Source organism: Peromyscus leucopus, chromosome 16_21 (assembly GCF_004664715.2).
Source record: "Peromyscus leucopus breed LL Stock chromosome 16_21, UCI_PerLeu_2.1, whole genome shotgun sequence".
Classification (NCBI taxonomy): domain Eukaryota; kingdom Metazoa; phylum Chordata; class Mammalia; order Rodentia; family Cricetidae; genus Peromyscus; species Peromyscus leucopus.
In genome coordinates this window covers 67,215,608-67,239,207 of record NC_051084.1, presented here as the reverse complement: position 1 = coordinate 67,239,207, position 23,600 = coordinate 67,215,608, and the positions used below count along the sequence as shown (strand labels likewise).

Genomic DNA, 23,600 nt, shown 5'->3' with positions numbered 1-23,600 from the left:
CTGTTTAGGAATTAGAGATGGGAACATCCAAATGTCCCTCACCATCTGTCTAACTCTCAATTCTACAGGACCAATGTGTAGAATTGAGATCTATATATATGGCGCCACTTCTCCCAACCGCCATTTCCTGTTGGGAATGACTCCTCCCATTCTTTCACCGGGTTGGGGATAATGCCCGACAGTTTCCCTTATGTGGGAGGGGCAGGAGCAAGTAAAACAAAGATAGGACCATCCTGTTGGTTTGCTTTTTCTATATTTTCCTGTCCTGTACACCTATGAAAAGTTTAATTTATAAATTAGATGTAATAAGAGTTTAACAACAACTGATAATGAAATAAAACCTTTCTTTGAGACAATGTCTATATGGCCCAGTAGAGACTCGAACTCACAATCTCCTACATCAGTCTCCCAAGCGCTGGAATGACGCCTGGAAAAATACAAGAAGCCTAATGTATAATAATAAAAATAATATATGTGGGTCGGGGACTGGTGGTGTGTTTGATCCCAGAACTCAGGAGGCAGAGACAGGCAGGTGTCTGTGAGTTCAGGCCAGCCAGGGCTCCTTAGTAAGATTCTGTCTAGATCTCAGCTTTATATAATGTGGAATCACCTGAGAGACAGACCCCATGTATGCCTCTGGGGAATTCTCTTGATTGGGTTAAATGAATGGGAATCCTCACCCACCGTGGCTGGTACCGTTCCTGGGGTGAGGAACCTGGACTATGTAAGGAGACAGTGAGCTGTGCCTAGGATTCATTGCTCCCGCCTCGTGACTGCAGATGCTACGTGACATTGACGGACTGTCACCTTGAACTGCGATCTGACTCTTTTCAGGGTATGTTTTCTCTTTTATTTATTTGTTATCCGTGAGTGCTCTTTTTGAGTTTTTTTTTTTGATATTTTAATCATTTTTATTTTATGTGTCTGAGTGTTTGCTTGACTGTCTGTGTATCACATGTACAGTACCCACGGAAGCCAGGATAAGGCATCCGAGCCCCACTGGAGTTACAGGTGCTTGTGAGCTGCCATGTGGGTGCTGGGAAGACAACTCAGATCCCCCAGAAGAACAGCCAGTGCTCTTAACTGCTGAGCCATCTCTCCAGCTCACAGAGTGTTGTTTTGTTTTGTTGTTGTTGTTGTTTAACACAAAACAGGAAAAGTAACCAAAACAATATGTAAAGAGGGAGGGGAGAAAAAGGAAAAAATGCGAAAAGTAATTATCTTTCTCTTTTTCTCTTCCTCTTCCTCACTGGCTGACTGAACTGTCTTTAATCTTGGATGCTGTAACAGCCTGATAGTTGGGGAGTCGGTCTGATGACTGGGGTGGCACCAGGGGACTCTCAGGAGGTTTGCACGTGGAATATTCACACACTGGATGAAGGAATGGCTCCCATCACGGCAGGATGGTAAAAGATTTCACTATGTTCTGGAGAGCAGGTCACATTTTTAAAAAGTCGATTGTTACTTCTAGATTTTTCCCAGCTAATATTTCCTGACCCTAACTGGCCATAGATAACAAAAACAATGAAAAGGGAATCTGGAAAGCTAAACTATTGATAAAGGGGAACTATTCTAGGTACATCTTCCTGCCTATTACCCACCCCCCACCCCCGAATTAACCAGGGTTCAGAGAGCAGTAAGATGCGTTCCATTTCTGCTTAAAAGTCTTTTTTTGTATTTATTTTTATTTTCATGTGTGTGTATGTGTGTGTGAGCGCACGCACTTGCTGACAGAGACTAGAAAAGGACATTGGATCCCTGGGAACTGGAGCTCAGGCATTTGTGAGAAACCTGACATGGGAGCTGGGATCCAAAACCCAGTCCTCTACAAGAACAGCAACTGCCTCTTAACTGCTGGGCATCACTCAAGCCCCAGTTTCTATACTCTTGTTGTGAGTTTAAAACCGTATCAAGATATAAGCATATGGCTAGCACTCAAGGGCACCCCTTTGTAGTATTGGCGGAGCTTATAAACTCACACGTTGTTCCAACAGATGAACACAATGGATGCTCTCACTTTTTCTTTCAAGACATCCTTACATGGCCTAAGGATGAACTCCTGTCCCTCAGTTCTACTCCACCACACTCTATCAGGGGTCCAGATGAAAGCAGTTGGTACCTAGTGTGTGTGTGTATATAATATATATGTGTGTGTGTGTGTGTGTGTGTGTGTGTGTGTGTGTGTGTGTGTATATATATATATATATATATATATATATATATATATGTATATATTAAACTGTCAATATAAGCACTGTAATTAATGTCACCAAAAGCATTTTCATTCAAGTCAGGGGCTGGAGAGATGATGGCTCCATGGTTAAGAGCACTTGCTGCTCTTGCCCATGACCAAGGTTTGGCCCTCAGCACCCACATAGTAACTCACAACTGTGTGCAACTCCAGTTCCAGGGAATCTGATGCCCTCTTCTGGCCTCTGCAGACACTGCACCACTTGGTGCATAGACAGACAGGCAAAACACACATTCATCACATCAAAAAAGAACGAGTAAGCCAGGCTGTGCTGGTGCACGCCTTTAATCCAGCACTCAGGAGGCAGAGGCAGACGGATCTCTAAGTTTGAGGCCAGCCTGGTCTACAGACTGTGTTCCAGGACAGACAGGGCTACACAGAAAAACCCTGTCTCAAAAACAAAAACACAGAGAGAGAGTCTAAGAGTACTGGAGGTGATAAACTATAGTCTCCACTTAAAAAAAAAAAAAAAACCTCACAACAGCACAGCCATTTTGCAATGCCCCCCGCCCTGCGTTCCAAGTGCAGATCATCATCTAGCCCGTGAGCACTTACCTGATTGTAATCATTTTTCTTTCCTTGCCAGGTTGGTAGAATCTTTTCATTTTCATGATGTCTTTCGGAGTCTGGAATTGTGCAGAGTTGATGAAGAAGAGGGGCTGAGGGATTTTGGAGTAGAGCTCCTCACTCACTGGATACATCCATGGATCGAGAGCAACCCCGCATCTGCAGACATTGTTGGCAGTGATGGAGAATGATGAGTTACGGGCCGGCCAGCAGGGATGATCATATCACAGACTTACTACAAGGATCTCAAGGGTGCAACAATGGACTCTGGGACACTGCTGGCCTGGTATTGCCTTATTTCTTCTGTGTTTCAAATGTTGTTCTTCTTAAGTTTTTGTTTTGTTTCGTTTTGTTAGTGTGTGTGTGTGTGTGTGTGTGTGTGTGTGTGTGTGTGTGTGTACATTGGGGGGTATGTACCGATTTCCAGAGAAGCCAGCAGATGGCGCCAGATCTCTCGGAGCTGGAGTTAAGGTGGTTGTGAACTGCCTGAAGTGCTGGGAAGTGCATAAGAGTGCACGCTCCTCCCTGCTGATCAATCTCTCCAGCCCATCTCCAAAGTCTTGGGTGCTTCACAGTGTGTCTATTACACCTATTTCATGGTAACAAGATACCCCAGACACACAGGACTGCATTTAGGGGGTAAAACACATGAGGCATACCTTGTGAAAGTACAACTTTGGGGACTAGAAAGATGTCTCCATGGTTAAGAGTCTTTACTGTCCTTTCAGAGGAACATGCTAGATGGCTCACAACTACCTGTAACTCTAGCTCCAGGGGGTCTGACACCTCCAGCCTCCTTGGGCGCTTGCACTCACATGTATGCACACACACACACACACACACACACACGCACGCACATACACACAGAGATACACATACAAATAAATAAAAATAATAAAAATAAATCTAAAAAATTTAGAATCAAATTTTCTTTTTCCCACTAAGTTTGATCCCGTTCCCTGGTGTTTTTGGAAATCCACCGATCTGCTGAGGAGATGACAGTAGAGAATACCCTTACATGAGGGGAAAATGTCTCAAAAGGTCCAGCTCATTCCATAGAGAGTTGGTTCTATGTGAGTCTAGGATAAGTCGTTAAAGAAAGAAAATGTTTCTGAATGTTAGAAAACCGAGCTTTTGTCTGACTTTGGCCCAAATAACTGTGATTTTAGATCTAGCTTCAATTTAAAGACAAAAGAAAAGAAAAGCTGATGATAAAATTCAAAACCCAGTGTCTTAGGGAAGTCTATAAAAATGGCAGCAATGTTATCACAAGCATGCCACAGTAAAGACATAAAGATAAGTTTCCAAGTGAACACAGGGGACCCTTTAGAGATAAATAAGGACAATGGGGGATGGATAAGGGTGAGGAAACTGTTTTCAAAACTAGCTGACCAAGTAGCAGGTTTCTTTATGGCACGCTCTGCATACTTCGTCCGGGCTGACCCTCCCCCACTCCTCTCCATCTCCGTTCACACATCCTCGCCGTCATATCACGTGTTCTCTTACGTTCCCCCACCCTCCCACACAGCCTCTATTCTCACTGCTTGTGAAACCCCTTCTCATTTCCCGGCCTCTACACACACTCATCCAATGAAGCTACGATCCACAGATGAGGGAGGCAGGAATACACAAAGAACTAAAAACAACTAGACAACAAGAAAGAACCCAACTTAACGACAGCAAAAGAAGAAGAAGAATGGGCCAAAGTGTGTGAAACTAACAGCTAATAAGTATTTTTAAAAGTGCTCAACCTCCTTAGCCTTTTGGAAGTGCAGATTAAAGCGTCTTGGAGAGACCATCTCATTCATGCCAGTGAGAATCAGCAAATGTCAACAAGGGTGTGGGGAGAGAGGCAGCCTTGTCGACTGTTGGTAGCAGCATGAACTGCTGCAGGTACACTGGAAATCAATGTGGAGGCTTCTCTGAAAGCTAAACATCCAGCTACCATGTGACCCAGTGCACTGTTCAGGTGTACGTCCAAAGGACTCCATACCCTACCTACTACAGAGGTGACTCAGGATACTGTTCAGGTACACACTCAAAGGGCTCCGTACCCTACTACAGAGGTGACCCAGGGTACTGTTGAGGTACACACACAAAGGACTCCGTACCCTACTCCAGAGGTCCCTGTATACTGCTGCTCTATTACAAGGGCAAGGGGAAGGTTTTAGGAGCAGGACAAATAAATGGTCCCTGCCGAGGAAAATGTAGCACCTCGATGAAGCAAAGAACAATAGTAAAGCTCGAGCTGGAGAGCTAGCTCCATGGTTTAGAGAAACTGTTTCTCTGGCCCAGGACCCAGGCTCAAATCCCAGCACCCACATGGCAGCTCACAACTAACCCTAATTACAGTTTCAGGCATCTGATACCCTCTTCTTAGCTCTTTCAGCACAAAGCGTGCACATGGTGCACACACACACACACACACACACACACACACACACACACACACAGGCAGAGCATCCATACACGTAAAATGAAACAAAGAAATGTAAAATATAATAAGACTTACAAACCCCGAAGATCCCTTAATCACTAGAATTTCAGAAAAACAGTTCCCTGTCCTGTGTGTCACCCTGCCCTCTATTCCAGTCTTTTTCGGTTGTCTTGCTTTGTCTCTTACTTGAATCTCTGGTCTTCACTAAGGGTGTGAATAACTGTTGCTCCTCCAAAAGAGTGTCCAATCACCGCTATTTTATCCACATCGATAGCACCCTGGGTAGACAAAGCAGGACAGTGAGTCAGCAACTCACCCAGCATTAGAAGAGTACATTAAAGAATCTGTCCATCATACAATCGTTATTCACTTCAGGTCTGGTTAAGTGCCTTGAGGACATAACATAGAACACACACACACACACACACACACACACACACACAGAGAGAGAGAGAGAGAGAGAGAGACAGAGACAGAGACAGAGACAAAGAGGGAGAGACAGACAGACAGACATTCAGAGGTAAACTTACCAGTTTTTATCATCCACACTGAAACAGCCCCTCTCCTGATTTCCATCCCACCTCATTCATGTTTATTAGTTTATTCATTCTAAAAATATTTATTGACTATCTCCCATGTCTGACACTGTAATCTCACTTTAGTGAGCTCACAGTTTATCATGGAAGAAAGTGATAGAAACTTTCCATCCGATACCACATCACACAGCATTTGAGGCCCCAGGGCCCAGGAGCACATTTGGCAGTACAATAGCTAACCCGGGCTCTGCAAAGGCCTTGGAGTCCACAGGAGCCTCTCAGAGCAGGTGACGTCTGACTTGAGTGTTGAAGATTAGACAGGAGTTAGTAAAAAGGAAGTGTTTGTCTCAGGCCAAGGGGACATGTACAGAGGCATGGAGACAGAAGGAGGTGGTGTCCCGAGCTGTCGCAGGCCATGATGCAACTACAGAGAATGGCGATTGATAATTCAGATGTCAACCCACCAGATGATTAATTCTCTGATGGAGGAACCCCGTTCAAACAAGGCTTACAGGACCACAGACTCTGGAAACTGGCTGCTTCTGTCTGTAAATTCACATGTGCAAAAACAGCTGTAGAATCTCCTTGTTGCTGTGCATTTTCATGTAATGTGTATATGTAATCTCATGACTACATCTCAATCTTGTGGCACTTATATCTGTGGACTGTCTAAAGATGACTCCTCATTAAGCTATATAATTTTGATAAATAGAAAATATACTAGGATATGCTTCATAATTAGATCTACTGTTCCATGAGGACTGTAAGACACTTAGGCCCTGTTCTTTATCATTAGCTCAGACTGACATAAAGAAAACAGCAATTTCTTCTCAGTTCTATGACAAGCTACATACAATTGGCTGATTTGGGGCCTGAGAGCAAATTCAAACTAAAATGATAAACCTCCACAGAAAATATAAACCAGAAAAGATAAACCTCCACAGAAAATACACAAGGACAAATTCCCAGGTGTGCTGTGGATACGTTCTGTATGCTGTGAATGTGTTGCTCTGATTGGTTGGTAAATAAAATGCTGATTGGCCAGTAGCCAGGCAGGAAGTATAGGTGGGACAAGCAGAGAAGAGAATTCTGGAAACAGGAAGGCTGAGTCAGGAGTCGCCAGCCAGACACAGAGGAAGTGAGATGTAAAAGTACCAGTAAGCCACAAGCCACGTGGCAACTTACAGATTAATAGAAATGGGTTAATTTAAGATATAAGAACAGATAGCAAGAAGCTTGCCACGGCCATACAGTTTGTAAGCAATATAAGTCTCTGTGTGTTTACTTGAGTCCAAACGGCTGGCGGCAGTGCCGCAGGAGCTGAACAGAACCAGGAAAACTTTAGCTACACAGATGTCTTATTGTAGAACCAAGGTCAGCCACGAAGCAACTTTGGTGCCAGTTTCCCCGCTAAAAGTCTGGCTGACCACTCAGACCAATGACTAACGCCCTACACAAACTATTCAAGCATTAACTCTCTGCATGATCTAACCTCAGATTCTTACTACAAGACTCAAGGGTCAATTAACTAACTGTCCATTGTTTAGGTCCAAATAATAATTCATCAATTAACCAAGTCCTGAGAGAAATAGTTTTATGTCCAACTAACTGTGGGAAAAGTTACACAATTAGCCAGAGCTACAGAGGATGGTCTGGCCTCACAGCCTTGAATAAACAGTTCCAAGTCCCCTTCCTCATGATCTGGAGTTACAAGCAGGGTTTAAAAAAAAAAATACATATTTTTAGGTTTGGGACACTTTCAATGCCACTGCCCGGAAAGCGCCAAACACCATGTCTGTGCCTATGTGTTTCCATGGCAAATGGCTCTGCTCCCTATCGTCGGCTCAAGAAATGTATTATGACCCTCAAACGCAGTTTTTTATTGCTTTTCATTGGGATGCTATATAAGGGGAGGCAGAACAAAGAAAGGAAGTAGAAGAACTTGAGAGAAATAACGTGATCCTCAGTACATCTGTCAGTTTCTATTCCCTCAGATAAATAAGAATTATTCCTAGTGCCCCCTATTCTAAAGGCATTCAATCTGCAACTCCAGAGCTGTTCTGGGAGCTGGTCTCTCAGGCTGCAGTAAGGTGGCTTGTTCATAGCCAACTCTTGATTGTATCTAGAGAAGAGCCCATCATCTTAACCTCAAACTAAACTGCTTCTAGTTCCTTCTACACCCTGCCCTCCAATCTACACTTCATACCATTCACACTTGCACCCCCCCCCAAAAAAAAAAACGCCATTCAAAACATTTGGCCAACTCTTCAAGATCAAGCTTAAAATGATGCCATCACTATGCAACAAATTATACCTCCCTTGGAAGTAGGAAGTTGAGCCACATGTAACTACTGTTTTAAGTTCAAAGTGGCAGTTTTATTTACAATTTAACCTGATGTAGGTTTCATTGCTGACTGCATTGTGTGCACTGTGTGTGTGTGTGTGTGTGTGTGTGTGTGTGTGTGTGTGTGTGTAGGGGGGGTGTATGTGTATGTGCACACATGCACATTCTGGTCTAGTTTTATTTCTATTGCTGTGGTAAAATATCCTGGGGGGTAGAGAAAGGGCAACTTAGATGAGGAAGGGTCTATTATAGCTCACAATTCTATGTTTATAGTCCATGATGGCATGGAAGTCGATGTCAGGAATTTAAAACAGCTAGTCAATAACCAAGTGCAGAGAGAAATGAATGTATTCATGGTTTCTCACTTGCTAGCTTACTTGTTTACTCGTGCTCAGCTACATTTCTCTACTCTTACACAGTTCAGGACTTCCTGCCTAGGGATTAGTTCTGCCCACAGTGGACTTCCCACATCAATGAACTTAATTAAGACAATCCCCTACAAACATACCCATAGGCCAACCCAGTGTAGACCATCCCCCATTGAGTCTCCCTTTCTAGGTGATTCTAGACTGGGTCAAGTTGACAATCCTAGCCATCCATCACAAAGTTTCTTATCATCTACCTTGCAATGTAGCAGAAAAACAGCCAACAAAGAACAATACAAAAATCACAGTCCAAGGAAGAAAGAGCTCTGCTAAACGCTCACCTTCAGCTGATTCAAATCAAAGTCTGTACCTAGTACATTCTCTTTTGGGCTTCCATGTTCAATGTCAAGCATTGCATTGAGAGCCTGGGAACATTCTTTTGCTCTTTGCCGCACCTAATACAATAATTAGAAGGAAATGATACATAAGATATTGTAACACCTTAAGGTTTGTGTAGAGTTGCCTGTGGGAGAATGGTTAGTTACACACTGCAAACACCTCAGTGAAAAACTATAGGGATACAAGCTAGCACTGTGATGGGGGTCTCAGCTGCACCTGGACTCAGCTCACCTCTTGCTTCCCTGATATGTGACTTGTTCGGATTTCTATTTTTGTATACTAATAGTGGGGGCATGTGAACAAAGTCCACCCATCTCAGAGAGAATGCCAACAGAAGAAAAAAATGATTCCACCGAGTCCAAGCCTAGCTTGATGAACTGCTAAGTGTATCAGGGTCGCTTACATGGCGTGAGTGGTGACTCACAAAAGCTCCATCCCTCCAGCAGTAGGGCAGTCAGCTGCTCCCTATCTGTGCAACCTCGGGGAGGGACCTTGTGAGTCCTTGCAGCTTTCTGAGCTTCCTGGAAAGGAAGATTCCATAGTGCCGTAGCCTACTTCAATGAAATGTTGTGTGGGTCTAAATATCCTGCCGCATCTAACACACCCAAGATAAAGAAGCAGCTGGTAAACTTTATCTCAAGTAATTATTCCAGTGACCATGGGAGACAGATATCGTTAATCACTATTTTGTAACACATCAAAGCACAAGATTTACTGGCCCGGATCGTTCCACTGCCAAGTCATGGAGCTAACATTCACAGACAGGCGGATTTTAAGGCTTGTACATTTCTCTAGGGCGGGGGTGAGGAGGTAATGGACAGGGCTTCATTATGTAGCTCTGGATGACCCAGAACTCAGTATGTAGACCAAGATGGTCTCAAACTCACAGAGGTCTGCCTGCTTCTGCCTCCCGAGGTCTGAGAAAGGCCTGTATATTTAGACTAATGGATGCAACCTCTCTGAAACCTTTTTAATAATACATCTAGTCATCTTTTTTTTTTTTAAATCCGTTTTGAGATTCCCAAACCAGACACTTTAACAGAAGAGAATTCTGAGAGACACTGTCATTCCCCAGAGTAATTTTGTCTGTTTTTCTGTGAAACAGACATTTTAATACAAAGGTGTTTCTCCACTTGGAGAGCCTTCTGACAGACCTTTGGGTAAGTGGGAGAGCTAGCAGTGAACATTAACAGATGTCGTCATTTTCTTTGTGCTCTGAAGGCCACAGCCTCTTCCCTCACTGAACTGTACCTGCTCTTTCCGGACTCTCTCCGCCTCCTCTTGGTTTACGGTTCTAAGGTAAAGCCAAGACCTGTTTTCCATTTTTGCAGCCGCCTGGTCCTCAAAATAGTAAGTTGCTGATGCAGATTTGTCTCTACAACACACACACAGATTTAATTACGCTCCATTCATCCGACCGCCTTCCTCAATTGTTCCATTTTCCTCTCCTCTGTTGACTTCTCTTTCCTCTTCTGCTCTACCTTTTCCCTCCACAAGTAAAAGAGGACTCCAAGGGAGTACTCAGAAAAGGATCTACCTGTCCACTCTCTAGGGACATGCAAAAACCCCTCCATTATCACAATCCTAGAAGACAACATTGGGACCATGTTGAAAAGCCGTTCTCATGAGCTGGGGACACAGCTCAGTGGTAAAGTGCTTGCCTAATCCGCACAATGTCCTGTTTCCAATCCCCTGTACTACAAAAATAACACAAAACTCTCTGAAATCCAATTCCACCTGATAGATTTAGGTATTTCAGGTAAAATGATTTTGGGTAAATTACCTGTAGTGCCTCCATTTCAATCTTGTGTGACATGAATAAAACAACCATCACATAGGATTGTTACAAATTCTAAAGAACTGAGATAGTGTCTGAAACATGGCAGTTTAGTCCACAGCAGACTTTTATTGCTCTCAGGACATGAACTGTCTTAAAGATCTTGAAAATGTAGTTCATTCTCTTTTTCTTTTCATCATGTAAAATTCCACCCATGGTTTTCATAAGCTTAGGGAACAGTTATAGGTAGAGTTAAGAACAATAACATAGTTTATTTTGTTTCTGAATTTGACATACACAGGAACATACCTGTGCTCTACAGTAGCAACTATGAACCCATAAGATGCCAGGCCAATGCCAATAGCAGAATAGATTGTTCTGGAAAACAAAAAGAGGGAAGCAATTACCAACCACAATTACAAAACCAAGTCCACTGAGAAAACAAGGAAGATGGAGCCCGTTACACCCTGCATCGGCACTTTGGGCAGCTCTGGTCCTCAAAGGGCTTACCCCTTAGGAGGCATGTGGCAGTGTCTGGAGGTGTTTTATTTCCTCTGGCGTCTGGTGAGCAGAGGCACACTGCTAAGCATCCTACAGTACACAGGATAAGGCCTCTAAAGCAAGCAATTGAGTGGTCTAAACTGTCAAGAATGCTGAGTTAATGAAACTCAGAGTCAATGTCACAGTGATTCCAAATAATGACTTTTAGAGTTGATGCAGGACCATCTCTACAACAGGTTTAATTATTCTCTTTCATCCCTCACCTGACTGTCTTCTTCAGCTCCATCCTTGACTCAACTTTCCTCTTATCTGTTGACTTCCCTTTCCTCTTTGGGAATGCTCAGAAAAGTATCTGATTGTCCACTATCTAGTGATACGCAAAAACACCTTCTTTATCAAGGGCAAATGTGGGGGCCATATCCAAACGCTGTTCTCATAAGCTGGGGACACAGCTCAGTGGTGAAGTGATCTGAACTAAATTTTGAAGTTTTTAAATCTTTATTAGCTATCTGATTTTAGATAGCTACTAAATTTTGTCATCACTTATGAAATAGGGCTAAGAACAAAGGCTTACATTTAGGGTAGGGAAAGTAAGGTTTTCCTTTTTAAGATTTAATTTTTTTATTTATGTGTATATGTATAGGTGCATGTATGTGCAGTTGCGTGTGAAGGCCAGAAGAGGGCACTGTGTCCCTTGGAGCTGCAGTCAGAGGTGAGAGCAACCCGACATGGGCCCTGGGCTATGAGCTTGGGTTCTCTGTGAGAACAATAAGTGCTTTTATAACCACTGAGCCATCTCCACAGCTCCAGAAACGTTTCACAAGGTAACGCACACAGGGAGGCAGTACACAGAAGGTAGGTCAGGTTCCATCACTTGCTAACTGCCGGTCCTGCTTTGGGCCCTTGAGTCTTCTCAGTTGGGGGTCTTTACCTGTGAAAGGCGGTCACCACTAAGGTCAAGTGAGCACAAGTATCTTCAGCGCCTTGACCCTATTTAAAGCAGTGTAACTACTCAACACACACTTAGTGTTCTGGGAATGGTCAAACTTCGAGCAGGGGGTAAATAACTGTGGACAGTCACATTCCCACTCTTCTATATCGCCATTTTCTAAGCTCTCTGTCTCACTTCATGTGTTCCATAGTCAATGACCGTAGAAATACAAAAGGGGTGTCTAGGAACCGCGTTTGCTACTGCTGAAGGCACTGGAAGGGATGTGATCCACTGCGCAGACTCGAAGACCTGCCTGCTGCAGTCAGAGTCACCGCTTCCAGCTTCGTAGGGAAGACATCCGCGCTCTGCTGTAGCAGCCACTGACGGTGTGAAAGCTGAATGCCCGGGCTCTGCTGCGAGGTAGCTTTTTTAGAGATGGCTGCCTACGGTTGATTCTCGAATTCCCAGTTGCCGATCACTACTGCAGCAGAAATCCAATAATTTTCTGAACCATGAATCCAGTGCTGAAGAGAGATACTACCCAACTTTCCACCAGCCCCACAGCCAGTTCTTAGGGAACCCCAAGTGTCCGACATGCGCCAATATTACATTCTGAAATCTGATTTTTTATTTTTAAGAAATAGATTGAGTCGGTGATGGCTTAGAACTAAAACTACCAGGGGTTGGGGATTTAACTCAGTGTTAGAGCGCTTGCCTAGCAAGTGCAAGGCCCTGGGTTCAGTCCTCAGCTCCAGGGGGGGGAAAAACTGTCTTGTCTCCCAAGCATTACCTGAACGCTCCAAGACCATGAGAAAAGACAATGAGTGGATATTTTTCGCCAGTCCTCAGAGGAGAATTCCAGCTTGCAGGGGTTGTCCTTGAACCTAGACAATAATGGAGGTAAATCAATGTTTCCTCTGGCTTAAATGCTGCTAGCTAATTAATTTACGTCTTCCGGCACAAAATCCCCAATCCATGGAGTCTTAGCTATGATTTTATAAATTCGTATATTCACTTTAAAAGCCAGATACTAAATACTCGCCAACCAGGGACTTCAATGTGCCTTCCTCATAAGTGCATCAATTACTAGTCGGTCCTCACTGCCACTGACCTCACGGGGAGAGATTGTCCTACTTACGGGCATGTTCTAGAAGGACAATACTTGTTTCTACTTTGAGGCTTTGAGATAACATTGAACATTTCATTTAAAACTAACCATCCAGGAAACCCTTATGCTGACAGCCAGGACCTGAGCACCAGACTCTCCTCTTGTGATGATCACAGTCCAGCAAAAGATGGAGAGACGGGGAATTCACACACCAAAGGGAGCTGGGGAATTCACACACCAAAGGGAGCTTTTCATGAGACTGCCACTGACTAGTTGGGCATACTCCTCAGCTTCAGATTACTCTTCCACAAAGTGGTAGGGGTCATTGTGATCTTACAGTTTTAATGAGACTGATATCTAATGAGGTTTTATATATAAAGCACCCATTTTTATATATAAAGTACCATAAAAACCTTAAAACTGGAAAAATGTCAGCTCCCTTCCTTCACATCTTAGTTAATTGTTTTCATCATTATTATTATGGTCATGTGAACATCATTTTCTTATCATAAACAAACATTTGGTCAGGAAAAGACTGAATGTGATAGTTGTTGTGGACGTGGCTTATAAATTACTCCACACTGCAATAGTGCTTTCTCTCTTTCTTTCTTTCTTTCTTTCTTTCTTTCTTTCTTTCTTTCTTTCTTTCTTTCTTTCTTTCTTTCTCTCTCTCTCTCTCTCTTTCTTTCTTTTTTTTTTTGGTTTTTCGAGACGGGGTTTCTCTGTGTAGCTTTGCACCTTTCCTGGATCTTGCTCTGTAGACCAGGCTGGCCTCGAACTCAAAAAGATCCTCCTGCCTCTGCCTCCCAAGTGCTGGGATTAAAGGCGTGCGCCACCACCGCCCGGCTGCAATAGTATTTTCTAGTTTAGAGTATTTTCCTACTTTAAAGCAATTCCTATGAAAACCTAAAGTTAAAGAAAATTCCCAAAGCTGAAAATTTTGAAGGTGTAATTAACACAGGCTCAATTTTCACCTGATCTAACAAATGTTAGGAACGGAAAGTCTCCCTTTGTATATTGCAGACATAGTAAATGATGACTGTCTCAGACTGTAGGAGAGAAATGAGTCCTTTGGGGGTGGTGACGGCCATGAACTGAGGTCTCTTGTGACAAGTGAGAGGTCAGCTGGGCTTGGTTTCTATTTTTCTGTTTTCTTCTGACACAAAATGTGCAGGCAATGGCCCCACCAGACAGTCTGCTACTCTGACCACATTGTGGCTTCCACCACAGGATGTAAGAGGGAAACTGAGGCTCAGGTATAAGAAGATGTTAAGGCAAATATAACATCCCCATCCCATCCCATCCCATCCCATCCCATCCCATCCCATCCAAATCAGAATTTGTAAAATGATAAAGAGCCCTCGCTTCCCTGAGTGTCGCCCAAACCTTTTAGGAAATCCCGTCTTTCTAGCTCGGGAGATCATTCAGCTGTTAAAGTGTCTGCCTTGCATGTGGTGGTATAAAAATACCAGGCACACACATGTAATCCCGGTGCTGTGGAGGCTGAGATGGAGGGTCCCTGGGGCTTGCCTATGAGCCAGTCTAGCCTAACTGGTGAGCCCCAGACTACTGGGAGAGCCTGTCTCAAAGTGGGTGAACTGCATTTCTGAGAAATAACACCTCGGGTTGTCCTCCGGCCTTCATATGAATGCACACTTGTGTGCATAACACACACACACATACACACACACACACACACACACACACACACACACACAGTTTTAAAAAAAGAAGAGAAATCCCATCCTTACCATTTTAGGAGGAAATCAACCTTAGTCTTACTACTTGTAACTTTTGTTTCTTGTATGCATATTACATACACACACACACACACACACACATATATATATACATATGCATGTAACTTCAGAACAGGACCAATAGAAATCTTACCATATAACAGGCTCAAAATGTTGCCTACAAAACGGGGCGTTCCAAGAAATTTACTAAGGCCGAAAAAATATTCTTTGTTTGGGATCCAAACAGTGTCAAGGCGATCTTGATCTTGAGCTGGGTAATACAATCTCAAGAAGACGCTCTGTTGGGAGAAGAAATGAACATGCTCTCCATCATACACAGCCCAAGTGCAGTACTTTGAATATTTTATTCCCAGGGCCCAAATCCCTGTCTTTCCTAAGGACGTCTAGGGAAATGCTGGGTGCCTATAGATAACCACAGGAGAGAAGATAGAATAACCATCTTTGAATAGAAGGGAAATCCGAGAAAACATAAGATTCATCAGCAAATTAATCAGGAGACAGCGAACAGCTGAAGAACAACACAGTAATAAAAGGCGTGGCCACGGGGGGGGGGGGGGGGGCCCCGCGGCCAATGACTCATTCTCGGGTGACTGCCGGATCAAGTTAGCACACATGCTAGCGAGCAAGGCCAAGGCCAGGATTGAAGGTTAAGGCAAAGTAAGGCATTACCTCAGCAGCATAACCGAACATCACGTCTGTACAACCGACGGGGTAGGATCCATTTCCTTTGGGGATATTACTGTGGCCTGAGCTGGCAGCAGACATCGCCGCTTGTATCTTATGGAACCATGCTGAAAAACAGGTTCGTGTGACTTGATGTGAACACACGGCAGCAACCCAGTCCACTTCAGACTTGACTGTGCTAGGAGTTCCAGGGCAATAGTTGCTGGCAGTGTGTGTGTGTGTGTGTGTGTGTGTGTGTGTGTGTGTGTGTGTGGTGTGTGTGTTCATTTGTACATGTGAATGTAGAGGTCTACGTCAGCTGTCTTCTTCAAGTGTTCTCCGCCTGGTTTTTTTGGAGACAGAAACCTCACTGAACCTGGAGCTCATTGACGGAATAGGGTGACAGGTCAATGAGCTCCATGGATTCAGCTGTTTCTCCCTCCCCAACACTGGGGGTTGTAGACGTATGCCCAGATTTCACATGGGTGCTGATCTTCATACTGTGTGACAAGCACATTACTAATTCATTTCCCCAACACCCTCCCATTTCTCACCCTTCCCAGGGGCCTGCTTTGTACAAACCATATGGGGCTTTGGGGAATAAAAAGATGGAGATAGACATGCATCTTCTGATTAGTGTTTATACTCTGTGTGTGTGTGTGTGTGTGTGTGTGTGTGTGTGTGTGTGTGTGTGTGTTGAGACAGGGTTTCTACATGTATCTCTGACTGTCCTGGATCTTACTCTGTAAACCAAGCTGACCTCAAGCTCACAGAGATCCCCCTGCCTCTGCCTCCCCAGTGCTGGGATTAAAGGCGTGCGCCACTATTGCCCAGCATGCTTACACTTCTTGTACATCTGGACCTGACATTGTTCCATAGTAATATCAAAGCCAGTGGCCCAAGATGAAACTAAATGACTGTCTCCCAATTTCCTCTTCTCACAACTGTCCAGCCCCACGCTGAACCTCAGAATTCTCTATCTTATGAGTTCCAGGCCAGAATCCTGTGAGTCAAACAAACCTTTTCACAATCTATGATTTGTTCTTTATTTGGAATTATCCCTGATCCCAGACACGACCATTTCCTCTTCAGAATCAAGACTTCGGTATGTGTGGAGTATTATGTGATGGTAAGAATGAGGACAGCGGCCCAGACTAGCTACCACTCAAGAGCTGGCCCCCACTAGTCTAAATACAGCCTCTGATGCACCAGACTCAATACAACTCTGTGGAAAGGAACCAACCTGAAACACCACCAGTCTCTCCTATCCTTCATTCAAAGCCATCGTAGATGGTCTTTGACCCACCCACTCTTGACTCTCCTTCTCATCTCTGAAGCCTGGACTCTTCCATATGCCTGCAGCTGCCCTCCTTTCGAAACCTCATCAAATCCAGACTTTACTTTTAGATGTTGGGTCCACGGGCTGGAGAGATGGCTTGGGGGGTGGGGAGGGTTAAGGGCGCTGGCTGCTCTTCCGGAGGTCCTAAGTTCAATTCCCAGCACCCACATGGTGGCTCACAACCATCTATAGATAGGGTCTGATGACCTCTTCCGGCATGCACGTATATATGCAGAACACTCATACAGCAACTAAAATAAAAACCAGAGATGTTGGGTCCAAATGATGATAAATCCCTACCTATACTTTTCTTGATACGCTGAGCCTGCCCCCAACATTCACTTGACTGACGTGTGGGAGCTGATTCCTGTGCTGCACAGAGTCTGTGTTTTGTACTGTACAGACTCTGCCAAACACCCAGGGCTGTGTGGAGTGTGGCACCCTGCTTGTTATCATGCAGCATTGCTCAGCAAGGCTCTGAGTCTCGGCAATAATCTTATTCACATGCTCCACTGATGACTCATGTGTGAAGCACCAGCCGGTGATGGAGGCTTTTGCACACAAGGCCTCCTACACCAAGCTGATCCTCAGGCCAGCATCATGGGTATCACCCAGAGCTTAGAAATGCAGATCCCAGTCCTCACTCCAATTTAACTGAATCAGAAGATTCCAAGTAGGCTGACTCGAGGTGAAGAGCTGCTGCGTCCTGGTCCACACTGATGAAATAATGATAGGAGGCAGTTTTCAAGAAAGACATAGAGTGAAGCCCAGTACTGGATCCAAGTGGTCCTCTTTCACACACCAAGCCATGGTGCTGTGGCCTAAGCAATTTAAGTTCTCTCTCTGGTGCCCATTGATAAAGGCCTTAACCAGCTTCAGGACAGCTATGTGGATGATGAATGTGGATGAAATGAGTGTATTCATCATCTGCCTAATACTGACAGTTGCATGTAACCAGCAGTCAACTTCTTCCCTTCTCCAGAGCTGGTAACCTCTCACTACTCAAAGGATGGAGAGTCCTTAGAAGGGTCAGCAGATCTCCACTGGGGATTCCACTCATCTTCAGGGCACATTCAAAAGTTGGGACAATTCCTCGAAGATTTTTTTTATTATTTCATTTTACCTCCTTATTGGTGAATATTCTGTGGCTTCTTTAGAATTACAGAAGGTTCTTCATCTCCCATGTCAGGTTATCTGTAGAGTCAGGCTTGGTCTAACTGGGAGATGACAAGTCTAGAGAGTAACAGGGTAGGAGACATCTTCTGCCTTTCCTTCTGTGATGAGCAGCCAGTGCGCTGCTGTGTCTCCACCCATAGGCAGCCACGGCAGGGCTAGACCAGCAGGGAGAACACTGGCTCCCGCAGCTCAGTGAGGAGCCCCAGAGAACTCCTAGCTGCTTTGGAGACCCAGCCTAGCAGCAGAGCGCCATAGCCCACAAATGAGATCTTAATTCTACTGAAACCATGGGAACCTCTTCAAACACTCTGTGGTTCTCCAAAGCCTTCTCTGCTCTAGGAGCCTGCTCACCCAGACTCTAGGAGTCACAGGTACTACACTGGGTACAGAAAACGGTGTCTTACAGCTCCACATCGCATGAGCCTGCATCTCATCTCTCCCTCTGTCTGAAATCATCGTAAGGAAGAAGAAAGAGACGTCAGAACCACCTCATCTTGGATGCTCTAGATTGTGGCTCAGTTTATCTTTTCTCGATCCTCCTCAACTTTACTTGAATAGGAACTTTGGACCTATAGTATGCTACTTGGTATATATTTTTGGTAGTCAAATATTCCTGAGTCTCGGCATGTATACATGGTAGGAAAATTGCATTCTCTTTTAGACTTTCATTGTCCTTCATCAGCACATGATGAGTCTCTAGCCCATACTTTAAGCCTTTCCAGGTAGGGCAGCACATGCCTAATCATATCAGTGCTTGTGAAGAGAACAGGATAAATAATCCAAGGCCAGCATTTGCTGCACAGTGAGTTAGAGGTCAGCCTGGGCTACATAAAGCTGTCCCAAACAATCAAAAGAAGGGTTTGGGGAGATGGTTTAATGTGCAAGAGAGTTTGCTACACAGGCATGAGTTTAAATTTGCAGCACAACATAAAAAATTAGGCATGGATGCTCGGACCTGAAGCCCCAATCCTGTGGTCAGTGGAGACAGAAGTATCTCCGGGGCTTGCTGGCTTTCGGCCTAGTCTCAGGTTCAGTGTGGGATTGTCTCAAGAGAATAAGGTACAGAGATAGAACAGGACACTGGACATTTTCCTCTGGCTTCTGCCTGTGTATATAGGTGTGGACACTCACAGATACACTTATAACACATACACACACAAGTAAATCATAACCTGAATTAGCTGTATTTTCTATGTATTCCCTTGATAAGAAATTAGTCTATTAATTATAACTTAAAAAATATTCATGTAGCCACTTTTGAGCATCTAGAATGAGTATGGCATTGGGCTAACACAAATCCCAGGAAGATGAATAATTTAAATAACCCTGTCCTCAAGGAACAAATTTCCAGTGATGTTTAAAGATGAGAGGAGAGAAAACATGTCTTTAAATTCTCAGTGCACCAATAAGAGTGAATGACAGCCGGGTGTTGGTGGCGCACGCCTTTAATCCCAGCACTCGGGAGGCAGAGCCAGGCGGATCTCTGTGAGTTCGAGGCCAGCCTGGGCTACCAAGTGAGCTCCAGGAAAGGCGCAAAGCTACACAGAGAAACCCTGTCTCGAAAAACCAAAAAAAAAAAAAAAAAAAAAAAAAAAAAAAGAGTGAATGACATAAAATGTACCCTGGATAATAATTTACCCATCATGTGACCTGTTTCCAATCTCTGAAACTGATACTTGGAAAAATTAAGTACATTTCAAGTAGGTCACAGGTTCCCTGATGACAAGCTCCGCTCCTTAGTCACCGCTGCATCCAGAGAGCCCTCACTTCCTGGGAATTGTTGAGGGATGAAGGACCTCTGAGATATTATTCAATTACCTGTGCAATTATCAATATAATTGATCCATCCATTTCCCCAATTATGAAGTAGAGCAAAGTTTATCTCAAAGCCACGGAGTTATGCAAGCCCTTTTGTAGATGCTATCAAAAGGAGTCACCCAACCAGCACGAACAACCAGATCCGAAGTGAGTACATGTATTCAGGTATAGGGATCTGTGGGTGTAGACAGTGTGACATCATTCTGACTGTAGCCACCTCCTGCTGTATTCTCCACAGGACATAGATTGAGACACACGTGTGTCACAGTTTTCTTTAAGATGAGCAGGCATTCACGATGCTTCTGAAGCAATGTCCTGGCAAGATAGGTCCTTCTTGGTGACATGAGGTGTACCTGTCCCACTCTAGCTACTTTTTCTAGTATGGTCTAAATCTTCCTCCTCCTTTATCCCTTCCTGAGCATGTCTAATCTCCCCTGGGGTTCCAGTATCTACTTGCCTCCACTTCTCCTCATACTGAGGTAGAAACAGTCACATCCCTTCGGACCTCAAGAGTCCAGATTGTTATCTTCTCACATACCTCTCCACCTCCCCAGGACTAAGCTTGTTTGTCAAGACACAAGCAGGGTTGGAGACTGCCTTGTAAACGCCGCCGTGGCAGGTGAGCTCCTGTACCTGGCAGGAGTTGAATAGAGGTGGTGGAAGGGGGAGGTGGAGTTGTTTGGGACATTTTCCATGGTCGTAGCAAGACAAGAAAACACATGCTTGTTCAGTTTGGATCATAAAGAGATAAGGGTTTGGCCCCTCCCTACCTCAGGATGAGCTATTTCCCTGAACGTATTTGCACGCCTCTTTGTGTGTGTGTGTGTGTGTGTGTGTGTGTGTGTGTGGTAAGTCCTTGTTAGTGTGCGCATATAGACATGCATGCTCAGATGTACATGCATATGTGTGTACATGATTGCAGAAGCCAGAGATCGATGAACAGTGTCTTTTATGTCTTTGCTTTTTTGAGGCAAGATCACTCACTGAGCTCATCAAGTCATCTAGGATGGTTTGCCAGTAAGTTTCAGGGATCCCCCCTGACCCTGCCCACCCCCCCCCCCCCCCCACACACACACACACAACACTGAAAACTTCTTAACATCAGGGTTGGGGATCCAATTCAGGTCCTCAAGCTGGCACAGCAGGCATTTTATCACGGGGGTCATCTCCCCAGCCCCCACAGGGACACTTCTTAAAAGGACTTGCACACACATCAAAACATGCAGCATCCGGAAGTCACTTGGAGTTTGATGTCTCTTACCTGCTGACCTGAAGTCATCCTGCCAGTGGAAAGAACGCGCCAGTGGGAGGCAGCAGAGGAGGCAGAAAAGTGCACGCTGTTCGAGCAGTGCCATCTTGGGAGCTAAAAGAAAAGAAAAAAAGAAAAAACCATGCAATGAATGTACTGAAGAGGATTTAAGTGGCTGCCAATCAGTGAGCCTGGGGTCCCAGCGATGTTGGTTAACAAGGAAACATACATTTTTTTTTCAGAGCTGGCATTTAGATAGGTACTGAATTGGCAGAATCCTTTACGCTGATGGATGGTAGAGCATAGACATAACATTTTCAGACAGTTAAATATGATTTTCTCTGATTTTATTACAGTGCCATTTGGTTATAAAGGGAAACATCAAATCATAATTATAGCAAATCTGTCCTCCTCGTCATTATGCCCAAAGGCATATCTTGTACAGATACCTAGCAGCAGTTAGTCGGCTCTGGGTAATGTTTCCATGCCAGTTTCTATTGTGATTATAGTACTCTGTTGTGTGGTTTTGATGTAAGTGGTAAAACTGGGTGCTGTGTGTGTGTGTGTGTCCTACCACACCTAAGTTTCTGAAAAGTAGACGTCAGGTCTAAATCATTGGCCTGTGGAGGATGCTGGTATTGGAGAAATATTTTCTGAACGAATGGATTGATGAAATGATAGAATATCAGAATTGAGGTAGTGCAAGCAACATTGCAGTTAGACCCATACACAAACATCTTATTAGCAAAAGGTACTGCCCAGTGATGGAGGCTCATGCCTTTAATCCCAGTACTCAGGAGGCAGAGGCAAGCAGATCTGTGAGCTGGAGGCTAGCCTTGGCTGCAAGTTCTAGGACAGCCAGAGCTGTTACCTGTCTCAAAAAACCAACCAACAAAACAAAACAAACAAGGTACTCATATTTGTGAAATAATTTCCCCTTTAATGTGAATCTCTCCAGGCAAGGGACTTAGCTCAGTTGGGAGAGTGCTTGTTTAGCGTCCCTGAAGCCCTGGGTCCAGTCCCCAGCACAGCATAAACCAGGCTTGGTGGCACATGCCTGTGATCCCAGTACTTGGAAGGTAGAGCAGAGGAGAAGTTCAAGGTCATCCTTAGCTACATATCAAGTTCAACACCAGCCTGGATGACATGAGACTGTCTCAAAAATAGATAGATAGATAGATAGATAGATAGATAGATAGATAATAGATAGATAGATAGATAGATAGATAGATAATAGATAGATAGATAGATAGATAGATAGATAGATAGATAGATGTAGGTGGACAGACAGATAGACATAGATATAAAAAAAAAAAAAAAAAACTAGAACTAAAATGTGTCCCTTCAACTTTGGAAGGAGCTGATGGAAATGGTCCAAGCCACCTCTCATTTGAATGTTGGCAACACTGTCTCTCTGCTTTTGTCCCAGCCCCAAAGTCTAAACCCAATGTAATTACAGATGGCTGCATTACTCCTCATTGGCTTCATATGTCATAGGGCAAAGTATCACACATGGCTGTCTTTGGTCTATACTCAACGGACTTGAAACCTTACCTCTGTCCTCTCTAATTGCACACCTGCTGTCTCCACCCTGGCCTCCCGGCCTCCTGCCAAATATACCAGGTATCCTGACCTCCCACCCCACCCCAAAGTCTGTGCTTCTTCCCACAGCAAGGCTCTCTGCCTTGACACCCAAATGACTCTCATCTCTAGGTTTTTGCCCCAGTTACCTTTACAGTGAATTGTTCCTGATCTATCTATTTAAAACGGGGCTGCATGCTACTTCCCCACACCAGTACAAGTCCAATGCCCCATGTACATTCCTCCAATATTTGTTACCAAATGACAAACTCTGCATTATTGCTTTATTAACTTGCTCTAGAAATTCAGCTCTTGCAGTGTGAGAAGTCTGGACTCCACCTCACTACTGTCTTCCAAAGTCCTAGACTAGCACCTGGTATACAGCAAGCAATAATAAATTATTAATAATAAATAAATGCCTGCTTAAACAATAGGAATCCTAGCGGTTTCTGACACATCTGATTTCCAACACGCACTAAAACAAGCCTCACAGTCCACATGAATGTTAATTTTGCTGACTTGAAGGAGGCACTAACCAGACAGCATGATTATTTTTCACTCCTGTGAGACCCCTATGTCCCCTGCACATCCTGGTCTCTCTTAAGGTTGGAATCCTGATTAGTGGAAACCTGAAAAGAATTGGCCTGAGACACTTGAGACAATGTGTCTCCTCTCTTCCTTTTTCCAACACAAAATTCAGAAGTCAGGTTATAGCCTTGGAGGCTCCAGCCTAAGAAGTCTAGATCCCTAGTTGGTAGGCAGAAAAGAGCTTTTCCAATGTGTTCAGCCTTTTGTGGA

At 44.2% G+C, this 23,600-nt stretch overlaps 1 protein-coding gene across 1 annotated transcript in view; it reads right to left on the bottom strand.

Annotated features, from left to right (window-relative positions):
* Window positions 1-23,600, bottom strand: part of Pla2g7 (phospholipase A2 group VII) — a 46,292-nt gene that overhangs the window by 3,092 nt on the left and 19,600 nt on the right. Inside the window, exons 2-10 of the mRNA XM_028890701.2 lie at window positions 21,234-21,335; window positions 15,646-15,767; window positions 15,110-15,254; window positions 12,899-12,992; window positions 10,986-11,054; window positions 10,151-10,274; window positions 8,842-8,955; window positions 5,442-5,533; window positions 2,807-2,977 (exon numbers count right to left, since the gene is read on the bottom strand). Coding sequence (XP_028746534.1) covers window positions 2,807-2,977; window positions 5,442-5,533; window positions 8,842-8,955; window positions 10,151-10,274; window positions 10,986-11,054; window positions 12,899-12,992; window positions 15,110-15,254; window positions 15,646-15,767; window positions 21,234-21,327 — 1,025 coding nt within the window. The 5' untranslated portion in view covers window positions 21,328-21,335. The remainder of the gene's footprint in view (window positions 1-2,806; window positions 2,978-5,441; window positions 5,534-8,841; window positions 8,956-10,150; window positions 10,275-10,985; window positions 11,055-12,898; window positions 12,993-15,109; window positions 15,255-15,645; window positions 15,768-21,233; window positions 21,336-23,600) is intronic.